The 21029-nt window shown below is 42.7% G+C and overlaps 1 protein-coding gene across 2 annotated transcripts in view; it reads left to right on the forward strand.

Annotated features, from left to right (window-relative positions):
• The window catches only part of pparg (peroxisome proliferator-activated receptor gamma), a 131016-nt gene extending 113162 nt beyond the window's left edge, over positions 1-17854 (forward strand). For both annotated transcript variants that reach the window (XM_055870007.1, XM_055870006.1), the window contains exons 7-9: positions 293-736; positions 10213-10328; positions 15701-17854. In XM_055870007.1, coding sequence (XP_055725982.1) covers positions 293-736; positions 10213-10328; positions 15701-15832 — 692 coding nt within the window. In that variant the 3' untranslated portion in view covers positions 15833-17854. The remainder of the gene's footprint in view (positions 1-292; positions 737-10212; positions 10329-15700) is intronic.
• The last annotated feature ends 3175 nt before the right edge of the window (positions 17855-21029 follow it).

Genomic DNA, 21029 nt, shown 5'->3' on the forward strand with positions numbered 1-21029 from the left:
GTTGGCCGCAGATCGGCAGTTCCAGAGGCTACCGGAGACCTGGAACTCCACGTGGGTCGTGCGGGCTGGGACCACCAGGTTAGGGTGGGCGCGGCCACGCGGTGTGAAGCGTTTGTATGGTCTGTGCAGAGAGGAGAGAACAGGGATAGACAGACACATGGTTGACAGGCTACAGAAGAGGCTACGCTAATGCAAAGGAGATTAGAATGACAAGTGGGCTACATGTCTCGAATGTTCAGAAAGTTAAGCTTACGTTCATAAAATAACACTGAACAAATATGATTTGCTGCAGGTGGATGTCTGGCAGTGAGTGAAGGCCTGGCTGTAGGTGGAGGTCTAGGTGGAGGAGTTGGTCTGGTCCAGGAGCCCACTGACGAGGTGCAGCTCAGGTTCTTCTACAGCTGTCAGTCGCGCTCCGCCGAGGCCGTCCGAGAGGTCACAGAGTTCGCTAAGAGCATCCCTGGCTTCGTGGGATTGGACCTGAATGATCAGGTGACTCTGCTGAAGTACGGCGTCATCGAGGTGCTCATCATCATGTGGGCTCCGCTCATGAACAAAGATGGTACACTGATCTCCTATGGACAGATTTTCATGACGAGAGAGTTCCTGAAGAGCCTGAGGAAACCCTTCTGTGATATGATGGAACCCAAGTTTGAGTTCTCTGTTAAGTTCAACACCCTGGAGCTGTATGACAGTGATATGGCACTCTTCCTCGCCGTCATCATCCTCAGTGGAGGTTAGTATTGTAATATTATTATCATCATTATATAATGACAACCACCTCAATTGAGGTGGGTGGGGCTTAGCTATCATCCTCAGTGGAGGTGGGTGGGGTTTGCCATCATCCTCAGTGGAGGTGGGTGGGGTTTGCCATCATCCTCAGTGGAGGTGGGTGGGGTTTGCCATCATCCTCAGTGGAGGTGGGTGGGGTTTGCCATCATCCTCAGTGGAGGTGGGTGGGGTTTGCCATCATCCTCAGTGGAGGTGGGTGGGGTTTGCCATCATCCTCAGTGGAGGTGGGTGGGGTGTGCCATCATCCTCAATGTAGGTGGGTGGGGTTTAGTTATCATCCTCAGTGGAGGTGGGTGGGGTTTGCCATCATCCTCAGTGGAGGTGGGTGGGGTTTGCCATCATCCTCAGTGGAGGTGGGTGGGGTTTGCCATCATCCTCAGTGGAGGTGGGTGGGGTTTGCCATCATCCTCAGTGGAGGTGGGTGGGGTTTGCCATCATCCTCAGTGGAGGTGGGTGGGGTTTGCCATCATCCTCAGTGGAGGTGGGTGGGGTGTGCCATCATCCTCAATGGAGGTGGGTGGGGTTTAGTTATCGTCCTCAATGGCGGTAGGTGTGGCTTAGCTATCATCATCAGCAAAGGTTTTGGGGCTTTACAGTCTAGAAAAGTTTTTTCATTCAAATTTCCGAGAAACCCAATTTTTTGTCTAGGATTTCTCGCAACCCCATCCCCCCACACCCCAAATCTAATGACACAAACTTAAAAGTTGTACATTTAGATTTTTACATCGACAAATAACCTTAAATTCATTACATTTTGACCATCACACAAGTGGAGTTGGCAGCATACTACATAAGTGGAGTTGGCAGCATTCTACATAAGTGGAGTTGGCAGCATTCTACATAAGTGGAGTTGGCAGCATTCTACATAAGTGGAGTTGGCAGCATTCTACATAAGTGGAGTTGGCAGCATTCTACATAAGTGGAGTTGGCAGCATACTACATAAGTGGAGTTGGCAGCATTCTACATAAGTGGAGTTGGCAGCATACTACATAAGTGGAGTTGGCAGCATTCTACATAAGTGGAGTTGGCAGCATTCTACATAAGTGGAGTTGGCAGCATTCTACATAAGTGGAGTTGGCAGCATTCTACATAAGTGGATTGAAGTTAGATGGCGCCGACGGAGATGGCAGTATTGCGACTAGCTCTTAGAAAACTTTGCGGTATTACGTTTTTTATGTACTATTTATACATTAGTAGCTCAGGAAATGTTTTGTGTCATTACATACAGCCGGGAAGAACTATTGGATATTAGAGATCGGCAGTAACTCACCAAAACTACCAGCATAACGACCAGGACTTCCCTGGAGCAGATCCTTTGTACACTCTCCCCAGAGCAATTTAACTTATTCCAGAGGCCGACCCAAAACAGGAGGAGAGGCACTGCAGGCGGCCTGCTGGTTTGACTTTAGAGGCGCGCACACCACACACCGCCTCCGAATATATTACTCGCTAATGTTCATTCTTTGGATAACTAAGTTGATGAGCTTAGAGCAAGGATTACTTTCCAGAGAGACATCGTGGCCTGTAACACATACCTTGTTTCGTGGAAACATGGCTCTCTCGGGATACTCTTTCAGAGTCGGTAAAGCCAGCAGGATTCTCAGTACATCGCGCAGACTGGAATAAATATCTCTCATAGAAGCAGAAGAGCGGAGGGGTGTCTGTCATGATTAATAACATGGTGTAATTCTAGGAACATACAGGAGCTTAAGTAATTTTGTTCACCCGACCTAGAACACCTCACAATTAAATGCCGACCATATTATCTCCCAAGAGAATTATCCTCCGTCATCGCCACGGCCGTTTACATCCCACCTCAAGCTGAAACCTCAACGGCTCTCAAAGAACTTTACTGGATTTTATGCAAACTGGAAATCACATATCCTGAGGCTGCATTTATTGTAGCTGGGGATTTTAACAAAGAAAATCTGAGGACTAGTCTGCCAAAGTTCTATCAACATATTGACTGTCGTACTCAAGCTACTAAGACTCTCGACCATTGCTATTCAAACTTCCGGAATGCTTTCAAGGCCCTCCCTCGCCCTCCTTTCAGCAAATCTGACCACGACTCCATCTTGCTCCTCACGTCCTATAGGCAGAAACACAAACAGGAAGTGCCCGTTCTTTGTACTATTCAACGCTGGTCTGACCAATCGGAATCCACGCTTCTCGCTGTTTTGATCACGTGGACTGGGATATGTTCCGGGTAGCTTGCGAAAATAATTTAGACACATACACGGATACGGTGACTGAGTTTATAAGGAAGTGTATAGGAGATGTAGCACCCACTGTGACTATTAAAACCTACTCTAACCAGAAACCATGGATAGATGGTAGCATTCGTGCAAAACTGATAGTGCGAACCACAGCATTTAACCATGGCAAGACTACTGGTAATATGGCAGAATATAAACAGTGTAGTTATTCACTCCGCAAGACAATCAAACAAGCTAAACGTCAGTATAGAGATAAAGTGGAGTCGCAATTCAACGGCTCAGACACGAGACGTATGTGGCAGGGTCTACAGACAATCACGGATTACAAAAGGAAAACCAGCCACGTCACCAAGGCCGACGTCTTGCTTCTGGACAGGCTAAATACATTCTTCTCACGCTTTGAGGATAACAGTGCCACCGACGTGGCCGGCTACCAAGGACTGTGGGCTCTCCTCCGGTTCCAACGTGAGTAAAACATTTAAACGTGTTAACCCTCGCAAGGTTGCTGGCCCAGACAGCATCCCTAGCCGCGTCCTCAGAGCATGCGCAGACCAGCTGGCTGGAGTGTTTAAAGACATATTCAATCTCTCCCTATCTCAGTCTGCTGTCCCCACATGCTTCAAGATGGCCACCATTGTTCCTGTACCCAAGAAGGCAAATGTAACTGAACTTAATGACTATCGCCCCGTAGTACTCACCTCTGTCATCATGAAGTGCTTTGAGAGACTAGTCAAGGATCATATCACCTCTACCTTACCTGCCACCCTAGACCCACTTCAATTTGCTTACCGCCCCAATAGATCCACAGACGATGCAATCACCATTACTCTGCACACTGCCCTATCCCATCTGGACAAGAGGAATACCTATGTAAGAATGTTGTTTATTGACGATAGCTCAGTATTCAACACCATGGTACCCTATGGTGTTAAATGCAGACGACACAACAGTAGTAGGCTTGATTACCAACGATGATGAGACAGCCTACAGGGAGGAGGTGAGGGGTCTGGGAGTGTGGTGCCTGGACAACAACCTCACTCAACGTCAACAAAACAAAGGAGATGATTGTGGATTTCAGGAAACAGCAGAGGGTGCACCCCCTATCCACAACAACAGGACCGCAGTGGAGAAGGTGGAAAGCTTCAATTTCCTTGGCATACACATCACTGACAAATTGAAATAGACCACCCAGTGAAGAAGGCGCAACAGAGCCTCTTCAACCTCAGGAGGCTAAAGACATTTGACTTGTCACTTGAAACCTTCACAAATTTTTACAGATGCACAATTGAAAACATCCTGTCGGGTGCTATTACCGCCTGGTACGGCAACAGCACGACCCACAACCGCAAGGCTCTCCAGAGGGTAGTGCGGTCTGCCCAACCCATTACCGGGGCCAAACTACCCGCCCTACAGGACACCTACAGCACCCGATGTCAAAGGAAGGCCAAAAAGATAATCAAGGACAACCACCCGAGCCACTGCCTGTTCACCCCGCTACCATCCAGAAGACGAGGTCAGTACAGGTGCATCAAAGCTGGGAGCGAGAGATTGAAAAACAGTTTCTATTAAAGGCCATCAGACTAGCCAGCTACCACCCGGTTACTGAACCCTACACCTTAGAGGCTGCTGCCCTATATACATAGACATGGAATCACTGGTCACTTTAATAATGTTTACATACTGCTTTACTCATTTCATATGTATATACTATATTTTTGTCAATGCCACTCCGACGTTGCTCGTCCTAATATTTATATATTTCTTAATTCCATTATTTTACTTTTAGCTGTGTGTATTGTATGTGAATTGTTATACTACTGCAGTATTGGAGCTAGGAACACAAGCATTTCGCTACACCCACAATAACATTAGGGTTATATTAGGGTTATATTAGGGTTAGGGTAATATTAGGGTTAGGGTTATATTAGGGTTAGGGTTATATTAGGGTTAGGGTTATATTAGGGTTAGGGTTATAATAGGGTTAGGGTTATATTAGGGTTAGGATTATATTAGTGTTAGGGTTATATTAGGGTTATATTAGGGTTATATTAGGGTTATGTTAGGGTTATATTAGTGTTAGGGTTATATTAGGGCTATAATAGGGTTATATTAGTGTTAGGGTTATATTAGGGCTATAATAGGGTTATATTAGTGTTAGGGTTATATTAGTGTTAGGGTTATATTAGGGTTAGGGTTATATTAGGGTTAGGATTATATTAGTGTTAGGGTTATATTAGGGTTATATTAGGGTTATATTAGGGTTATGTTAGGGTTATATTAGTGTTAGGGTTATATTAGGGCTATAATAGGGTTATATTAGTGTTAGGGTTATATTAGGGCTATAATAGGGTTATATTAGTGTTAGGGTTATATTAGTGTTAGGGTTATATTAGGGTTAGGGTTATAATAGGGTTAGGGTTATATTAGGGTTAGGGTTATATTAGGGTTAGGGTTATAATAGGGTTAGGGTTATATTAGGGTTAGGGTTATATTAGTGTTAGGGTTATATTAGGGTTATATTAGGGTTATATTAGGGTTATGTTAGGGTTATATTAGGGTTATATTAGGGTTAGGGTTATATTAGTGTTAGGGTTATATTAGTGTTAGGGTTATATTAGGGTTAGGGTTATAATAGGGTTAGGGTTATATTAGGGTTATGTTAGGGTTATATTAGTGTTAGGGTTATATTAGGGTTAGGGTTATATTAGGGTTAGGGTTATATTAGGGCTATATTAGGGCTATATTAGGGTTAGGGTTATATTAGGGTTATATTAGGGTTATATTAGGGTTATATTAGGGTTATGTTAGGGTTATATTAGGGTTATATTAGGGTTAGGGTTATATTAGTGTTAGGGTTATATTAGTGTTAGGGTTATATTAGGGTTAGGGTTATAATAGGGTTAGGGTTATATTAGGGTTAGGGTTATATTAGTGTTAGGGTTATATTAGGGTTATATTAGGGTTATATTAGGGTTATGTTAGGGTTATATTAGGGTTATATTAGGGTTAGGGTTATATTAGTGTTAGGGTTATATTAGGGTTAGGGTTATATTAGGGTTAGGGTTATATTAGGGTTAGGGTTATATTAGGGCTATATTAGGGCTATATTAGGGTTAGGGTTATATTAGGGTTATATTAGGGTTATATTAGGGTTATGTTAGGGTTATATTAGGGTTATATTAGGGTTAGGGTTATATTAGTGTTAGGGTTATATTAGGGTTAGGGTTATATTAGGGTTAGGGTTATATTAGTGTTAGGGTGCTATTAGGGTTAGGGTTATATTAGGGTTAGGGTTATATTAGTGTTAGGGTTATATTAGGGTTAGGGTTATATTAGGGTTAGGGTTATATTAGGGTTATATTAGAGTCAGTGCTTCATTATACACTATAGCCTACTGCTGAGTCACAATCACTACCCCCTGCCCCTCCACCCTTTTCTCTCTCACAGATTATACAACTAACCCAGATAATTTACCTTTAGATTGATCGGTGAGCAGTGGCTTTACTGTTTGACAACACTCCAACCTTGAACTCTCTATCACTCGCTATTTCTCTCCCTCTCTCGCTCTCTATTCACCTATCTATATTGCTCTCTCTATATCGCTCTCTCTATCCCTGAGGGGGAATATGCATTTTTGTGCCTTCTTCACTACTGCCTTGGTGTGTTAGGACCATGATAGTTCCTTAGTGAAGGAACTTGACGCTCTCGACCCGATCCACTACAGCCCTGTCAATGTAAATGGGGGCGTGTTCCGCCTTCCGTTTCCTGTAGTCCACGATCAGCTCCTTTGTCTTACTCACGTTGAGGAAGAGGTTGTTGTCCTGGCACCACACTGCCAGGTTTCTGACCTCCCTATAGGTTGTCTCATCGTTGTCAGTGATCATGCCTACCACTATCGTGCCGTCTGCAAACTTCTTGATGTGGTTGGAGTCGTGCTTGGCCATGCAGTCGTGGGTGAACAGGAAGTATGGTCAGCGTGGCGGATGTGTTGTTGCCTACCCTCACCACCTGGGGTCGGCCCGTCAGGAATTCCAGGATCCAGTTGCAGTCCCAGGGTCATTAGCTTCGTGATGAGTTGTAGTCAATGAACAGCATTTCACATAGGTGTTCCTTTTGTCTAGGTGGGAAAGGGCAGGGTGGAGTGCAATAGAGTTTGTGTGATCTGTTGGGGCGGAATGCAAATTGGAGTGAGTCTAGGGCTTCCAGGATGATGGTGTTGCTGTGAGCCATGACCAGCCTTTCAAAGCATTTATGGCTACAGATATGAGTCCTACTGGGTGGAAGTCATTTAGGTAGTTTACCTTGGCGTTCTTGAGTACAGGGACTATGGTGGTCTACTTGAAACATGTAGGTATTACAGATTGGGTCAGGAAGAGGTTGAAAATGTCAGTGAAGACACAGTGAAGAGCGTGATCACACAGTCGTCTAGAACAGCTGGTGCTCTCATGCATGGTTCAGTGTTGCTTGCGTCGAAGCGAGCATATAAGGCACTTAGCTAATCTGGTAGGCTCGTGTCACTGGGCAGCTCACGGCTGCGTTTCCATTTGTAATCCATGATCATTTGTAAGCCCTACCACATCTGACGAGCGCCAGAGGATTCGATCCTGTAGTAGGATTCAATCTTCATCCTGTATTGACGCTTTGTCTGTTTGATGGTACGTCGGAGGGCATAGCGGGATTTCTTATAAGCGTCCGGATTAGTTTTTTGCTCCTTGAACGTGGCAACCATTAGCTCCATCACTTATATGCATATTGACTAGAGGGGTTACGGTTAGGGGGGGCAGGTGGGTCGTGTCCACAACAAGACATGTACACTACATGACCAAAAAAAGTATGTGGACACGTGCTCGTCGAATATCTAATTCCAAAATCATGGGCATCAATATGTAGTTGGTCCCCCCTTTGCTGCTATAACAGCCTCCACTCTTCTGGGAAGGCTTTCCACTAGATGTTGGAACATTGCTGCTATAACAGCCTCCACTCTTCTGGGAAGGCTTTCCACTAGATGTTGGAACATTGTTGCTATAACAGCCTCCACTCTTCAGGGAAGGCTTTCCACTAGATGTTGGAACATTGCTGCTATAACAGCCTCCACTCTTCTGGGAAGGCTTTCCACTAGATGTTGGAACATTGCTGCTATAACAGCCTCCACTCTTCTGGGAAGGCTTTCCACTAGATGTTGGAATATTGCTGCGGGGACTTGCTTCCATTCAGCCACAAGAGCATTAGTGAAGTCGGGCACTGATGTTGAGCGATTAGGCCTGGCTCGCTGTCGGCGTTCCTATTTATCCCAAAGGTGTTCGATGGGATTGAGGTCAGGGCTCTGTGCAAGGACAGTCAAGGTCTTCCACACCGATCTAGACAAACTATTTCTATATGGACCTCTCTTTCTGCATGGGGGCATTGTCATGCTGCAACAGGAAAGGGCCTATGTATTGGGGCAGGTAGCGTTCTCCGCCAAACCCAGATTAATCCGTCAGACTGCCAGATGGTGAAGAGTGATTCCTTACTCGTGTTTCCATTGTTCCTGAGTCCAGTGGCAGTGAGCTTTACACCCCTCCAGCCGACGCTTGGCATTGCACATGGTGATCTGAGGCTTGTGTGCGGCTGCTCGGCCATGGAAACCCATTTCTTGAAGCTCCCGAAGAACAGTTCTTGTGCTGACGTTGCTTCCAGAGGCAGTTTGGAACTCGGTAGTTAGTGTTGCAACCGAGGACAGATGATTTTTACTCGCTACGCGGTCATGTTCTGTGAGCTTGTGTGGCCTACCACTTCGTGGCTGAGCCATTGTTGCTCCTAGAAGTTTCCACTTTACAATAACAGCACTTACAGTTGACGGAGAAGCTCTAGCAGGGCAGAAATTTCACAAACTGACTTGTTGGAAAGGAGGTATCCTATGATGGTGCCACATTGAATGTCACTGGGGTGGCAGGTATCCTAGTGGTTAGAGGGGGTGGCAGGTAGCCTAGTGGTTAGAGGGGGCGGCAGGTAGCCTAGTGGTTAGAGGAGGGGAGGCAGGTAGCCTAGTGGTTAGAGGAGGGGAGGCAGGTAGCCTAGTGGTTAGAGGGGGGTGGCAGGTAGCCTAGTGGTTAGAGGGGGAGGTAGGTAGCCTAGTGGTTAGAGGGGGAGGCAGGTAGCCTAGTGGTTAGAGGGGGTGGCAGGTAGCCTAGTGGTTAGAGGGGGGAGGCAGGTAGCCTAGTGGTTAGAGGGGGGGGGCAGGTAGCCTAGTGGTTAGAGGGGGAGGCAGGTAGCCTAGGGGTTAGAGGGGGCGGCAGGTAGCCTAGTGGTTAGAGGGGGCGGCAGGTAGCCTAGTGGTTAGAGGGGGGAGGCAGGTAGCCTAGTGGTTAGAGGGGGCGGCAGGTAGCCTAGTGGTTAGAGGGGGAGGCAGGTAGCCTAGTGGTTAGAGGGGGGGGGGGGGCAGGTAGCCTAGTGGTTAGAGGGGGGAGGCAGGTAGCCTAGTGGTTAGAGGGGGGAGGCAGGTAGCCTAGTGGTTAGAGGGGGGAGGCAGGTAGCCTAGTGGTTAGAGGGGGTGGCAGGTAGCCTAGTGGTTAGAGGGGGTGGCAGGTAGCCTAGTGGTTAGAGGGGGCGGCAGGTAGCCTAGTGGTTAGAGGGGGCGGCAGGTAGCCTAGTGGTTAGAGGGGGCGGCAGGTAGCCTAGTGGTTAGAGGGGGAGGCAGGTAGCCTAGTGGTTAGAGGGGGCGGCAGGTAGCCTAGTGGTTTTACAATATACAACACTCCTGGTATTTTACCCTACACAACACTCCTGGTATTTTACCCTACACAACACTCCTGGTATTTTACCCTATACAACACTCCTGGTATTTTACCCTACACAACACTCCTGGTATTTTACCCTATACAACACGCATACAACATACATTTTAGCCAGGCTTAAAATATAATTAAATATAGTTATAGAAAATATAACTAACAGTTATTTAAATCATGACTTTATCAGACACATTCCCCTTTCACACACATATCAACCTCAGCTCTCAGTCCTGCATTAAACAAGTTGTGCTGAAAGCCTCAAGCTGACACATCCTGTGTGTGTGTGTGTGTGTGTGTGTGTGTGTGTGTGTGTGTGTGTGTGTGTGTGTGTGTGTGTGTGTGTGTGTGTGTGTGTGTGTGTGTGTGTGTGTGTGTGTGTGTGTGTGTGTGTGTGTGTGTGTGTGTGTGTGTGTGTGTGTGTGTGTGTGTGTAGATCGTCCAGGCCTGCTGAATGTGAAGCCCATTGAGGAGCTACAGGAAACAGTCCTCCACTCTCTGGAGCTCCATCTGAAACTCAACCACCCAGACTCCCTGCAGCTCTTCGCCAAGGTATTATCATGGAGATTTACAGTATACTGTGGAAAATACTCTGATGGGTTCTGAAGATATACTGTAGAATACTCTAACGGGTTCTAATTCTAGTTCTAATACTCTGTTCTGATTCCAGTTCTAATAGTCTAATACTAAAATGGATTCTAATTCTAATCTAATGCTCTGTTCTGATTCTAATTCTAATAATCTAATGGGTTCTAATACTCTGTTCTGATTCTAGTTCTAATAGTCTAATACTAAAATGGATTCTAATTCTAATCTAATGCTCTGTTCTGATTCTAATTCTAATAGTCTAATGGGTTACAAACGGACTATACAGCAACAAGTAGTGAGTGGAATTACAAATAGCACAAATTCAAAAAAGTTAATGGCGAATAAGAGCCCCTCTTCCCAGCTGCCCACTGCACCTAGGCTAGGAAACACTGTCACCACCGATAAATCCACGATATTTGAGAATTTCAATAAGCATTTTTCTACGGCTGGCCATGCTTTCCACCTGGCTACCCCTACCCCGGTCAACAGCCCTGCGCCCCCCACAGCAACTCGCCCAAGCCTCCCCCATTTCTCCTTCACCCAAATCCAGATAGCTGATGTTCTGAAAGAGCTGCAAATTCTGAACCTCTACAAATCAGCTGGGCTAGACAATCTGGACCCTCTCTTTCTAAAATTATCTGCCGAAATAGTTGCAACCCTTATTACTAGCCTGTTCAACCTCTTTTGTAGCGTCTGAGATTCCCAAAGATTGGAAAGCTGCCGCGGTCATCCCCCTCTTTAGAGGGAGACACTCTAGACCCAAACTACTACAGACCTATATCTATCCTACCCTGCCTTTCTAAGGTTTTTGAAAGCCAAGTTAACAAACAGATCACCGATCATTTCGACTATACAGCTACAAGTAGTGAGTGGAGTTACTAACAGACTATACAACTACAAGTAGTGAGGAGTTACTAACAGACTATACAGCTACTGGTAGTGAGTGGAGTTAAACAGACTATACAGCTACTGGTAGTGAGTGGAGTTACTAACAGACTATACAGCTACTGGTAGTGAGTGGAGTTACTAACAGACTATACAGCTACTGGTAGTGAGTGGAGTTACTAACAGACTATACAACTACAAGTAGTGAGTGGAGATACTAACAGACTATACAGCTACAAGTAGTGAGTGGAGTTACTAACAGACTATACAACTACAAGTAGTGAGTGGAGATACTAACAGACTATACAGCTACAAGTAGTGAGTGGAGTTACTAACAGACTATACAACTACAAGTAGTGAGTGGAGTTACTAACAGACTATACAACTACAAGTAGTGAGTGGAGATACTAACAGACTATACAACTACAAGTAGTGAGTGGAGTTACTAACAGACTATACAACCACAAGTAGTGAGTGGGGTTACTAACAGACTATACAACTACAAGTAGTGAGTGGGGTTACTAACAGACTATACAACTACAAGTAGTGAGTGGAGTTACTAACAGACTATACAACTACAAGTAGTGAGTGGGGTTACTAACAGACTCTACAACTACAAGTAGTGAGTGGAGTTACTAACAGACTCTACAACTACAAGTAGTGAGTGGAGTTACTAACAGACTATACAACTACAAGTAGTGAGTGGAGTTACTAACAGACTATACAACTACAAGTAGTGAGTGGAGTTACTAACAGACTATACAACTACAAGTAGTGAGTGAGGTTACTAACAGACTCTACAACTACAAGTAGTGAGTGGAGTTACTAACAGACTATACAACTACAAGTAGTGAGTGGAGTTACTAACAGACTATACAGCTACAAGTAGTGAGTGGAGTTACTAACAGACTCTACAACTACAAGTAGTGAGTGGAGTTACTAACAGACTATACAAGTAGTGAGTGGAGTTACTAACAGACTATACAACTACAAGTAGTGAGGAGTTACTAACAGACTATACAAGTAGTGAGTGGAGTTACTAACAGACTATACAACTACAAGTAGTGAGTGGAGATACTAACAGACTATACAACTACAAGTAGTGAGTGGAGTTACTAACAGACTATACAGCTACAAGTAGTGAGTGGAGTTACTAACAGACTATACAGCTACAAGTAGGAGTGGAGTTACTAACAGACTATACAACTACAAGTAGTGAGTGGAGTTACTAACAGACTATACAAGTAGTGAGTGGAGTTACTAACAGACTATACAACTACAAGTAGTGAGGAGTTACTAACAGACTATACAACTACAAGTTATGAGTGGAGTTACTAACAGACTATACAACTACAAGTAGTGAGTGGAGTTACTAACAGACTATACAACTACAAGTAGTGAGTGGAGTTACTAACAGACTATACAACTACAAGTAGTGAGGAGTTACTAACAGACTATACAACTACAAGTAGTGAGTGGAGTTACTAACAGACTATACAACTACAAGTAGTGAGTGGAGTTACTAACAGACTATCGTTCACTGTGTGTTACGAATCCCTTTGGCCCGGCAGTCTAGGGGGGATGGTAACGAGACCCGTAACATAACTCAGTCAAAGTATAAGTGAAAACGTAACAGTGAGAACGAAAAACCACACAACTAAATTACCGTCAAACACGCATGGTTTATTTGGTATACACACGATAAAGGGGGGGGGCAGGAAAAGGGGCTGAGCTGGACCCAAGGAAAGAAACACATAGCCAAAAACACTCCTAAGATAGACTAGCCTACTTCAATACAGCTAACTAACCAAAAATACAGTGGGTGGACCGCCCAGTTCTAACTAGTGTTCCTAGATAAAGTATTCCTACAGGTAGTGTATGCCCATGGACCACTTGTGTGGAGGTGTGTCTTCTGATTGATGACTGATTGTTGACTGATTGGGGAACGATGATTGCCACCTGTGAGGGGAGAAGGAGAGAAAAGAAATACACACACAGGATACCTGTATCCGTAACACTGTGATTATTATTATTTGACCCTGCTGGTCATCTATGAACATTTGAACATCTTGGCCGTGTTCTGTTATAATCTCCACCCGGCACAGCCAGAAGAGGATTCGCCACCCCTCATAGCCTGGTTCCTCTCTAGGTTTCTTCCTAGGTTTTGGCTTTTCTAGGGAGTTTTTCCTAGCCACCGTGCTTCTACACCTGCATTGCTTGCTGTTTGGGGTTTTAGGCTGGGTTTCTGTACAGCACTTTGATATATCAGCTGACGTAAGAAGGGCTCTATAAATACATTTGATTTGATTTAGTAAACAAGTTAAATGTCTTGTACAGATGAAATATTTTTCTCACACATAGCTTACTTGGACACTGCGTCCCCACATTTCCCACTCTCCCACGTAGAATACCCTGAAGCCACAAGGCTCTTCTCGCAGGCTCTATTTCCCTACGTGGGAGCATTGCGATCCGTAGGTCGTGATTTTTGACCTGGTTACATGTACATTGAACAACACAGCAGCTTTTTACTAAAAATCAACAACGAAGTTGTCTCTTTTATAACTGGGGTGAATGGGGAAGAATGTTTGTTTTCCCCAATTTGTGGGTGTGGTCCTTATTATTACGTGAATATACATCGACTTGGATTATGGGTGCTGGAGATACACTACCGGTCAAAAGTTTTAGAACACCTACTCATTCCAGGGTTTTACTTTATTTGTACTATTTTCTACATTGTAGAATAATAGTGAAGACATCAAAACTATGAAATAACACGTATGGAATCATGTCGTAACCAAAATAGTTTTAAACAAATCAAAATATATTTTATATTTCAGATTCTTCAAAAAGCCACCCTTTGCCTTGATGACAGCTTTGCACACTCTTGGCATTCTCTCAACCAGTTTCATGAGGTAGTCACCTGGAATGCATTTAAATTAACAGGTGTGCCTTCTTAAAAGTTAATTTGTGTGATTTCTTTCCTTCTTAACGCCAATCAGTTGTGTTGTGACAAGGTAGAATATTTGTATACAGAAGATAGCTCTATTTGGTAAAAGACCAAGTCCATATTATGGCAAGAACAGCTCAAATAAGCAAAGAGAAACAACAGTCCATCATTACTTTAAGACATAAAGGTCTGTCAATTCAGAAAATTTCAAGAACTTTGAAAGTTTCTTCAAGTGCAGTCGCAAAAACCATCAAGCGCTATGATGAATCTGGCTCTCATGAGGACCGCCACAGGAATGGAAGACCCAGAGTTACCTCTGCTACAGAGGATACGTTCATTAGAGTTAGCAGCCTCAGAAATTGCAGCCCAAATAAATGCTTCACAGAGTTCAAGTAATAGACACATCTCAACAGCAACTGTTCAGAGGAGACTGTGTTAATCAGGCCTTCATGGTCAAATTGCTGCAAAGAAACCACTACTAAAGGACACCAATAAGAAGAAGAGACTTGTTTGGGCCAAGAAACACTAGCAATGGACATTAGACCAGTGGACATTTTTCCTTTGGTCTGGAGTCCAAATTGGAGATCTTTGTGAGACGTGGTGTGGGTGAACGGATGATCTCCGCATATGCATATCCCACTGTAAAGCATGGAGGAGGAGGTGTTATGGTGTGGGGGTACTTTGCTGGTAATACTGTCTGTGATGTATTTAGAATTCAAGGCACACTTAACCAGCATGGCTATCACAGCATTCTGCAGTGATATGCCATCCCATCTGGTTTGGCCTTAGTGGAACTATAATTTTCTTTCAACAGGACAATGGCCCAACACACCTCCAGGCTGTGTAAGGGCTATTTTACCAAGAAGGAGAGTGATGGTGTGCTGCATCAGTTGACCTGGCCTCCACAATCACCCGACCTCAACTAAATTGAGAGTGAAGGAAAATCAGCCAACAAGTGCTCAGCATATGTGGCAACTCCTTCAAGACTGTTGGAAAAGCATTCCAGGTGAAGCTGGTCGAGAGAATGCCAAGAGTGTGCAAAACTGTCAAGGCAAAGAGTAACTATTTGAAGAATCTCAAATATAAAATATATTTTGATTTGTTTAACACTTTTTTGGTTAATACATGATTCCGTATGTGTTATTTCATAGTTTGATGTCTTCACTATTATTCTACAATGTAGAAAATAGTTAAAAAAGAAAGAAAAACCCTTAAATGAGTAGGTGTTCTAAAACTTTTGACCGGTAGTGTATACTGTAGAATACTCTAATGGATTCTGGAGGAATACTGTAGAATACTCTAATGGATTCTAATTATATTTATAATACAATAAAGAGTTCTAAATCTATTCCTGTGGGTATTCCCTTTCTCTCAAATCAACTTCCTGTGTTTGTACATTTGGGATCTGTCTTCTGCCTTTTTTTAAAAATGTATTTGATCGTTTTAATTTGTTGACTGTGTATTAAAGGTTCCTAACAAATGAAACATATTATGTATTGTTTAGGTTCTGCAGAAGATGACAGACCTGAGGCAGATAGTAACAGACCACGTGCACCTAATCCAGCTACTGAAGAAGACTGAAGTGGACATGTGTCTCCACCCACTGCTGCAGGAGATCATGAGAGACCTCTACTAGTAGGGTCAATATGAAATGGCACCCTATTCCCTATATAGTGCACTACTTTTACGCACTATATGAAATAGTTTTTCATCCAAGGTAACAGAAAAACACCGGTTCAAAACCGCATATGGATGTGTTAGTCCTATTGATGCCACTGATGAGGCATATTGGGGCGACAGGTAGCCTAGGGGTTAGAGCATTGGGCCAGTAACCGAAAGGTTGGTGGATCGAATCTCCAAGCTGTCGTTCTGCCCCTGAACAAGGCAGTTAACCTTCATTGTAAATAAAAATGTGTTCTTAACTGACTTGCTTAGTTAAATAAAGGTAAAATAATAAATATTGGAATACTATATTAGGGACTAGTAACTACTAGTCAGAATGAGATGTTAACCTGTCTGACGTTATATTGGCGCTGTTGGAAAGGAAAAGGAAAAAACCACTGTGATTATTATGAGCCATATATACGTTATGCTGTATGTAGGTTCATTAGAGTTTATAAACAAAAACTTCCATCTATAATATCAAGATGTGACTGTCTTAAAGGTTTATCCCCATAGGACCAGATAGGCTACACTAGGTAACAGGTAGAAGGTCCACCTGTCAGATCTGATCTCAGTTGACTCACCTGCAACATAGAGAGTGGTTTCGATAGGGTTTCTATAGTGCTTATATAGTGCTTCTATAAGGTTTCTATAGGGTTTCTATAGGGTTTCTATAAGGTTTCTATAGGGTTTCTATAGTGCTTATATAGTGTTTCTATAAGGTTTCTATAGGGTTTCTATAGTGCTTATATAGTGCTTCTATAAGGTTTCTATAGGGTTTCTATAGGTTTTCTACAGGGTTTCTATAGGTTTTCTATAGGGTTTCTATAGGTTTTCTATAGGGTTTCTATAGGGTTTCTATCGGGTTTCTACAGGGTTTCTATAGGTTTTCTATAGGGTTTCTATAGGGTTTCTAGTGCTTCTATAGGGTTTCTATAGGGTTTTCTAGTGCTTCTAGAGGGTTTCTATAGGGTTTCTATAGGTTTTCTAGTGCTTCTATAGGGTTTCTATAGGGTTTCTATAGGTTTTCTAGTGCTTCTATAGGGTTTCTAGTGTTTCTATAGTGCTTCTATAGGGTTTCTATAGGGTTTCTAGTGTTTCTATAGGGTTTCTAGTGCTTCATTAGTGCTTCTATAGGGTTTCTATAGGGTTTCTATAGGGTTTCTAGTGTTTCTATAGGGTTTCTAGTGCTTCTATAGGGTTTCTAGTGCTTCATTATGATTTCTATAGGGTTTCTAGTGCTTCTAGAGGGTTTATATAAGGTTTCTAGTGCTTCTATAGGGTTTATATAGGGTTTCTAGTGCTTCTAGAGGGTTTATAGTGCTTCTATAGGGGTTATAGTGCTTCTAGAGGGTTACTATAGTGCTTCTATAGGGTTACTATAGTGTGTCTATAGGGTTTCTATAGGGTTTATAGTGCTTCTAGAGGGTTTCTATAGTGTGTCTATAGGGTTACTATAGTGCTTCTATAGGGTTACTATAGTGCTTCTATAGGGTTACTATAGTGCTTCTATAGGGTTACTATAGTGTGTCTATAGGGTTTCTATAGTGTGTCTATAGGGTTACTATAGTGTGTCTATAGGGTTTCTATAGTGTGTCTATAGGGTTACTATAGTGTGTCTATAGGGTTTCTCTAGTGTGTCTATAGGGTTACTATAGTGTGTCTATAGGGTTACTATAGTGTGTCTATAGGGTTACTATAGTGTGTCTATAGGGTGACTATAGTGTGTCTATAGGGTTACTATAGTGTGTCTATAGGGTTACTATAGTGTGTCTATAGGGTTACTATAGTGTGTCTATAGGGTGACTATAGTGTGTCTATAGGGTTTCTATAGTGTGTCAATAGGGTTACTATAGAGTGTGAGCTCATTATGTAAGATAAATATACTATATTGTGCTTCATATGATATTTTGAATAATTTGCCAGCTGTAATTTGTATTTTGGATACAATGAATGTGTGAAATAAAAGCCATATAAATAAATACATATTTTTGTACATGAGTAGATGGATAAATAAATAAAAAATCTCAGAGTAAAACACCTTAGTTTAAAATGCTGTACTTGTTGTATTTCAAATACAGTATTTTTCAGATTTTTATGTTGATGTTATTTGCTACTATTTTTTGTTGTTGAAACATACATTTTTATTTTCAAAGTGCAAATGGACTGGTTTTTGCATTTAAAAAAAAACAGTTTTAGACTCTTGAAACTTGTCCAAATATGTAAATAAATATTTTCTATTTATCTCTTTTTCATAATTTATTAATCACCATTATGTCTGGAGAAAAATATTTAAAAAGATGTAACCAGATTTTTAGCAGACAAACATGATATCAGGAGAATTTTGTTATCATGCTAACATTAGGTGAGCCATAATGGCTTCCCACTATGTGTTATCATGCTACATCTAAACCCTAACTGCTTCCTGCCATGTTGTAGAGCTGGAAGTGTTCGTGCAGTCTAAACACGCAAAGCTATTTTACAGCCATGACATCATCTCTATAACGTGTCTCCCCATGACACGCCCTGTTGTGTTGCAACGTTACTCTGCTGAACTAGACACAAGATAAACATCTCAGGGCTTCAATATGATTTACAGGTGGAGACAGAGCAGTCAGGCTTTCACACAATCATTTCTAAATCTAGCACACAGATTTCACACATTTTATTCGGTACATTTCCGAAGCCACTGTATATAATTAAATATTATATTATCTTGCCTACTGGATATATTTTATATTATCTAGCCTCCTGGATATATATTATCCAGCCTACTGCATATATTATATTATCTAGCCTACTGCATATATGTTATGACATACATTATCCAGCCTACTGGATATATATTGTGAGATTATATTATCTAGCCTACTCCATATATATTATATTATCTAGCCTACTGCATATATGTTATGATATATTTTATTATCTAGCCTACTGGATATATGTTATGATATATATTATCTAGCCTATTGCATATATATTATGATATATTATATTATCTAGCCTACTGCATATATGTTATGATATATTATATTATCTAACCTACTGGATATATATTATGATATATTATATTATCTAACCTACTGGATATATATTATGATATATTATCCAGCCTACTGGATATATATTATGATAATATATTATCTAGCCTACTGCAAGATGAGATCCAGGCATCTCTCCATAGGTCCTGAAAAATAAAGTGTACTTGGCAGGTGGGTATTCTGGAAGGCCGCCTGATGCTGTTCCTATGATGCCGATGATTAAATGTGTTATTTATGTCTTGTCAGCATATCCTCACTTTGTTAGTGTCCAGTCTCAGCTGACTTAGCCCTGCCAAGATTTTGCAGTATTTCTGGAAACTCATTTTCAAAAGTATATTTTCCCTCTCCTGAAACCCCCTTAAAGGAACATGTCCAAATATAGCACTCTGGATAAGGAAGTCAATGTTAATGTTTGTATTGGCAAGCACCATGCTCTACTAACTGAACTACAGAGGACCATGCTCTACTAACTGAACTACAGAGGACCATGCTCTACTAACTGAGCTACAGAGGACCATGCTCTACTAACTGAGCTACAGAGGACCATGCTCTACTAACTGAGCTACAGAGGACCATGCTCTACTAACTGAACTACAGAGGACCATGATGTACTATCTGAGCTACAGAGGACCATGCTCTACTAACTGAGCTACAGAGGACCATGTTCTACTAACTACAGAGGACAATGCTCTACTAACTGAGCTACAGAGGACCATGCTCTACTAACTGAACTACAGAGGACCATGCTCTACTAACTGAACTACAGAGGACCATGCTCTACTATCTGAGCTACAGAGGACCATGCTCTACTAACTGAACTACAGAGGACCATGCTCTACTATCTGAACTACAGAGGACCATGCTCTACTAACTGAACTACAGAGGACCATGCTCTACTAACTGAGCTACAGAGGACCATGCTCTACTAACTGAACTACAGAGGACCATGCTCTACTAACTGAACAACAGAGGACCATGCTCTACTAACTGAACTACAGAGGACCATGCTCTACTAACTGAACTACAGAGGACCATGCTCTACTAACTGAACTACAGAGGACCATGCTCTACTAACTGAACTACAGAGGACCATGCTCTACTAACTGAGCTACAGAGGACCATGCTCTACTAACTGAACTACAGAGGACCATGCTCTACTAACTGAGCTACAGAGGACCATGCTCTACTATCTGAGCTACAGAGGACCATGCTCTACTAACTGAACTACAGAGGACCATGCTCTACTAACTGAACAACAAAGGACCATGGTCTACTATCTGAGCTACAGAGGACTATGCTCTACTATCTGAGCTACAGAGGACCATGCTCTACTATCTGAGCTACAGAGGACCATGCTCTACTATCTGAGCTACAGAGGACCATGCTCTACTAACTACAGAGGACCATGCTCTACTAACTGAGCTACAGAGGACAATGCTCTACTATCTGAGCTACAGAGGATCATGCTCTACTAACTGAACTACAGAGGATCATGCTCTACTAACTGAACTACAGAGGACCATGCTCTACTATCTGAGCTACAGAGGACCATGCTCTACTAACTACAGAGGACCATGCTCTACTAACTGAGCTGCAGAGGACAATGCTCTACTATCTGAGCTACAGAGGATCATGCTCTACTAACTGAACAACAGAGGACCATGCTCTACTAACTGAGCTACAGAGGACCATGCTCTACTAACTGAACTACAGAGGACCATGCTCTACTATCTGAGCTACAGAGGACCATGCTCTACTAACTACAGAGGACCATGCTCTACTATCTGAGCTACAGAGGACCATGCTCTACTAACTGAACTACAGAGGACCATGCTCTACTATCTGAGCTACAGAGGACCATGCTCTACTAACTGAACTACAGAGGACCATGCTCTACTAACTGAACTACAGAGGACCATGCTCTACCATCTGAGCTACAGAGGACCATGCTCTACTATCTGAGCTACAGAGGACCATGCTCTACTAACTGAGCTACAGAGGACCATGCTCTACTAACTGAGCTATAGAGGACCATGCTCTACTAACTGAACTACAGAGGACCATGCTCTACTATCTGAGCTACAGAGGACCATGCTCTACTATCTGAGCTACAGAGGACCATGCTCT

The sequence above is a fragment of the Salvelinus fontinalis genome, chromosome 18, assembly GCF_029448725.1.
Source record: "Salvelinus fontinalis isolate EN_2023a chromosome 18, ASM2944872v1, whole genome shotgun sequence".
Lineage (NCBI taxonomy): Eukaryota > Metazoa > Chordata > Actinopteri > Salmoniformes > Salmonidae > Salvelinus > Salvelinus fontinalis.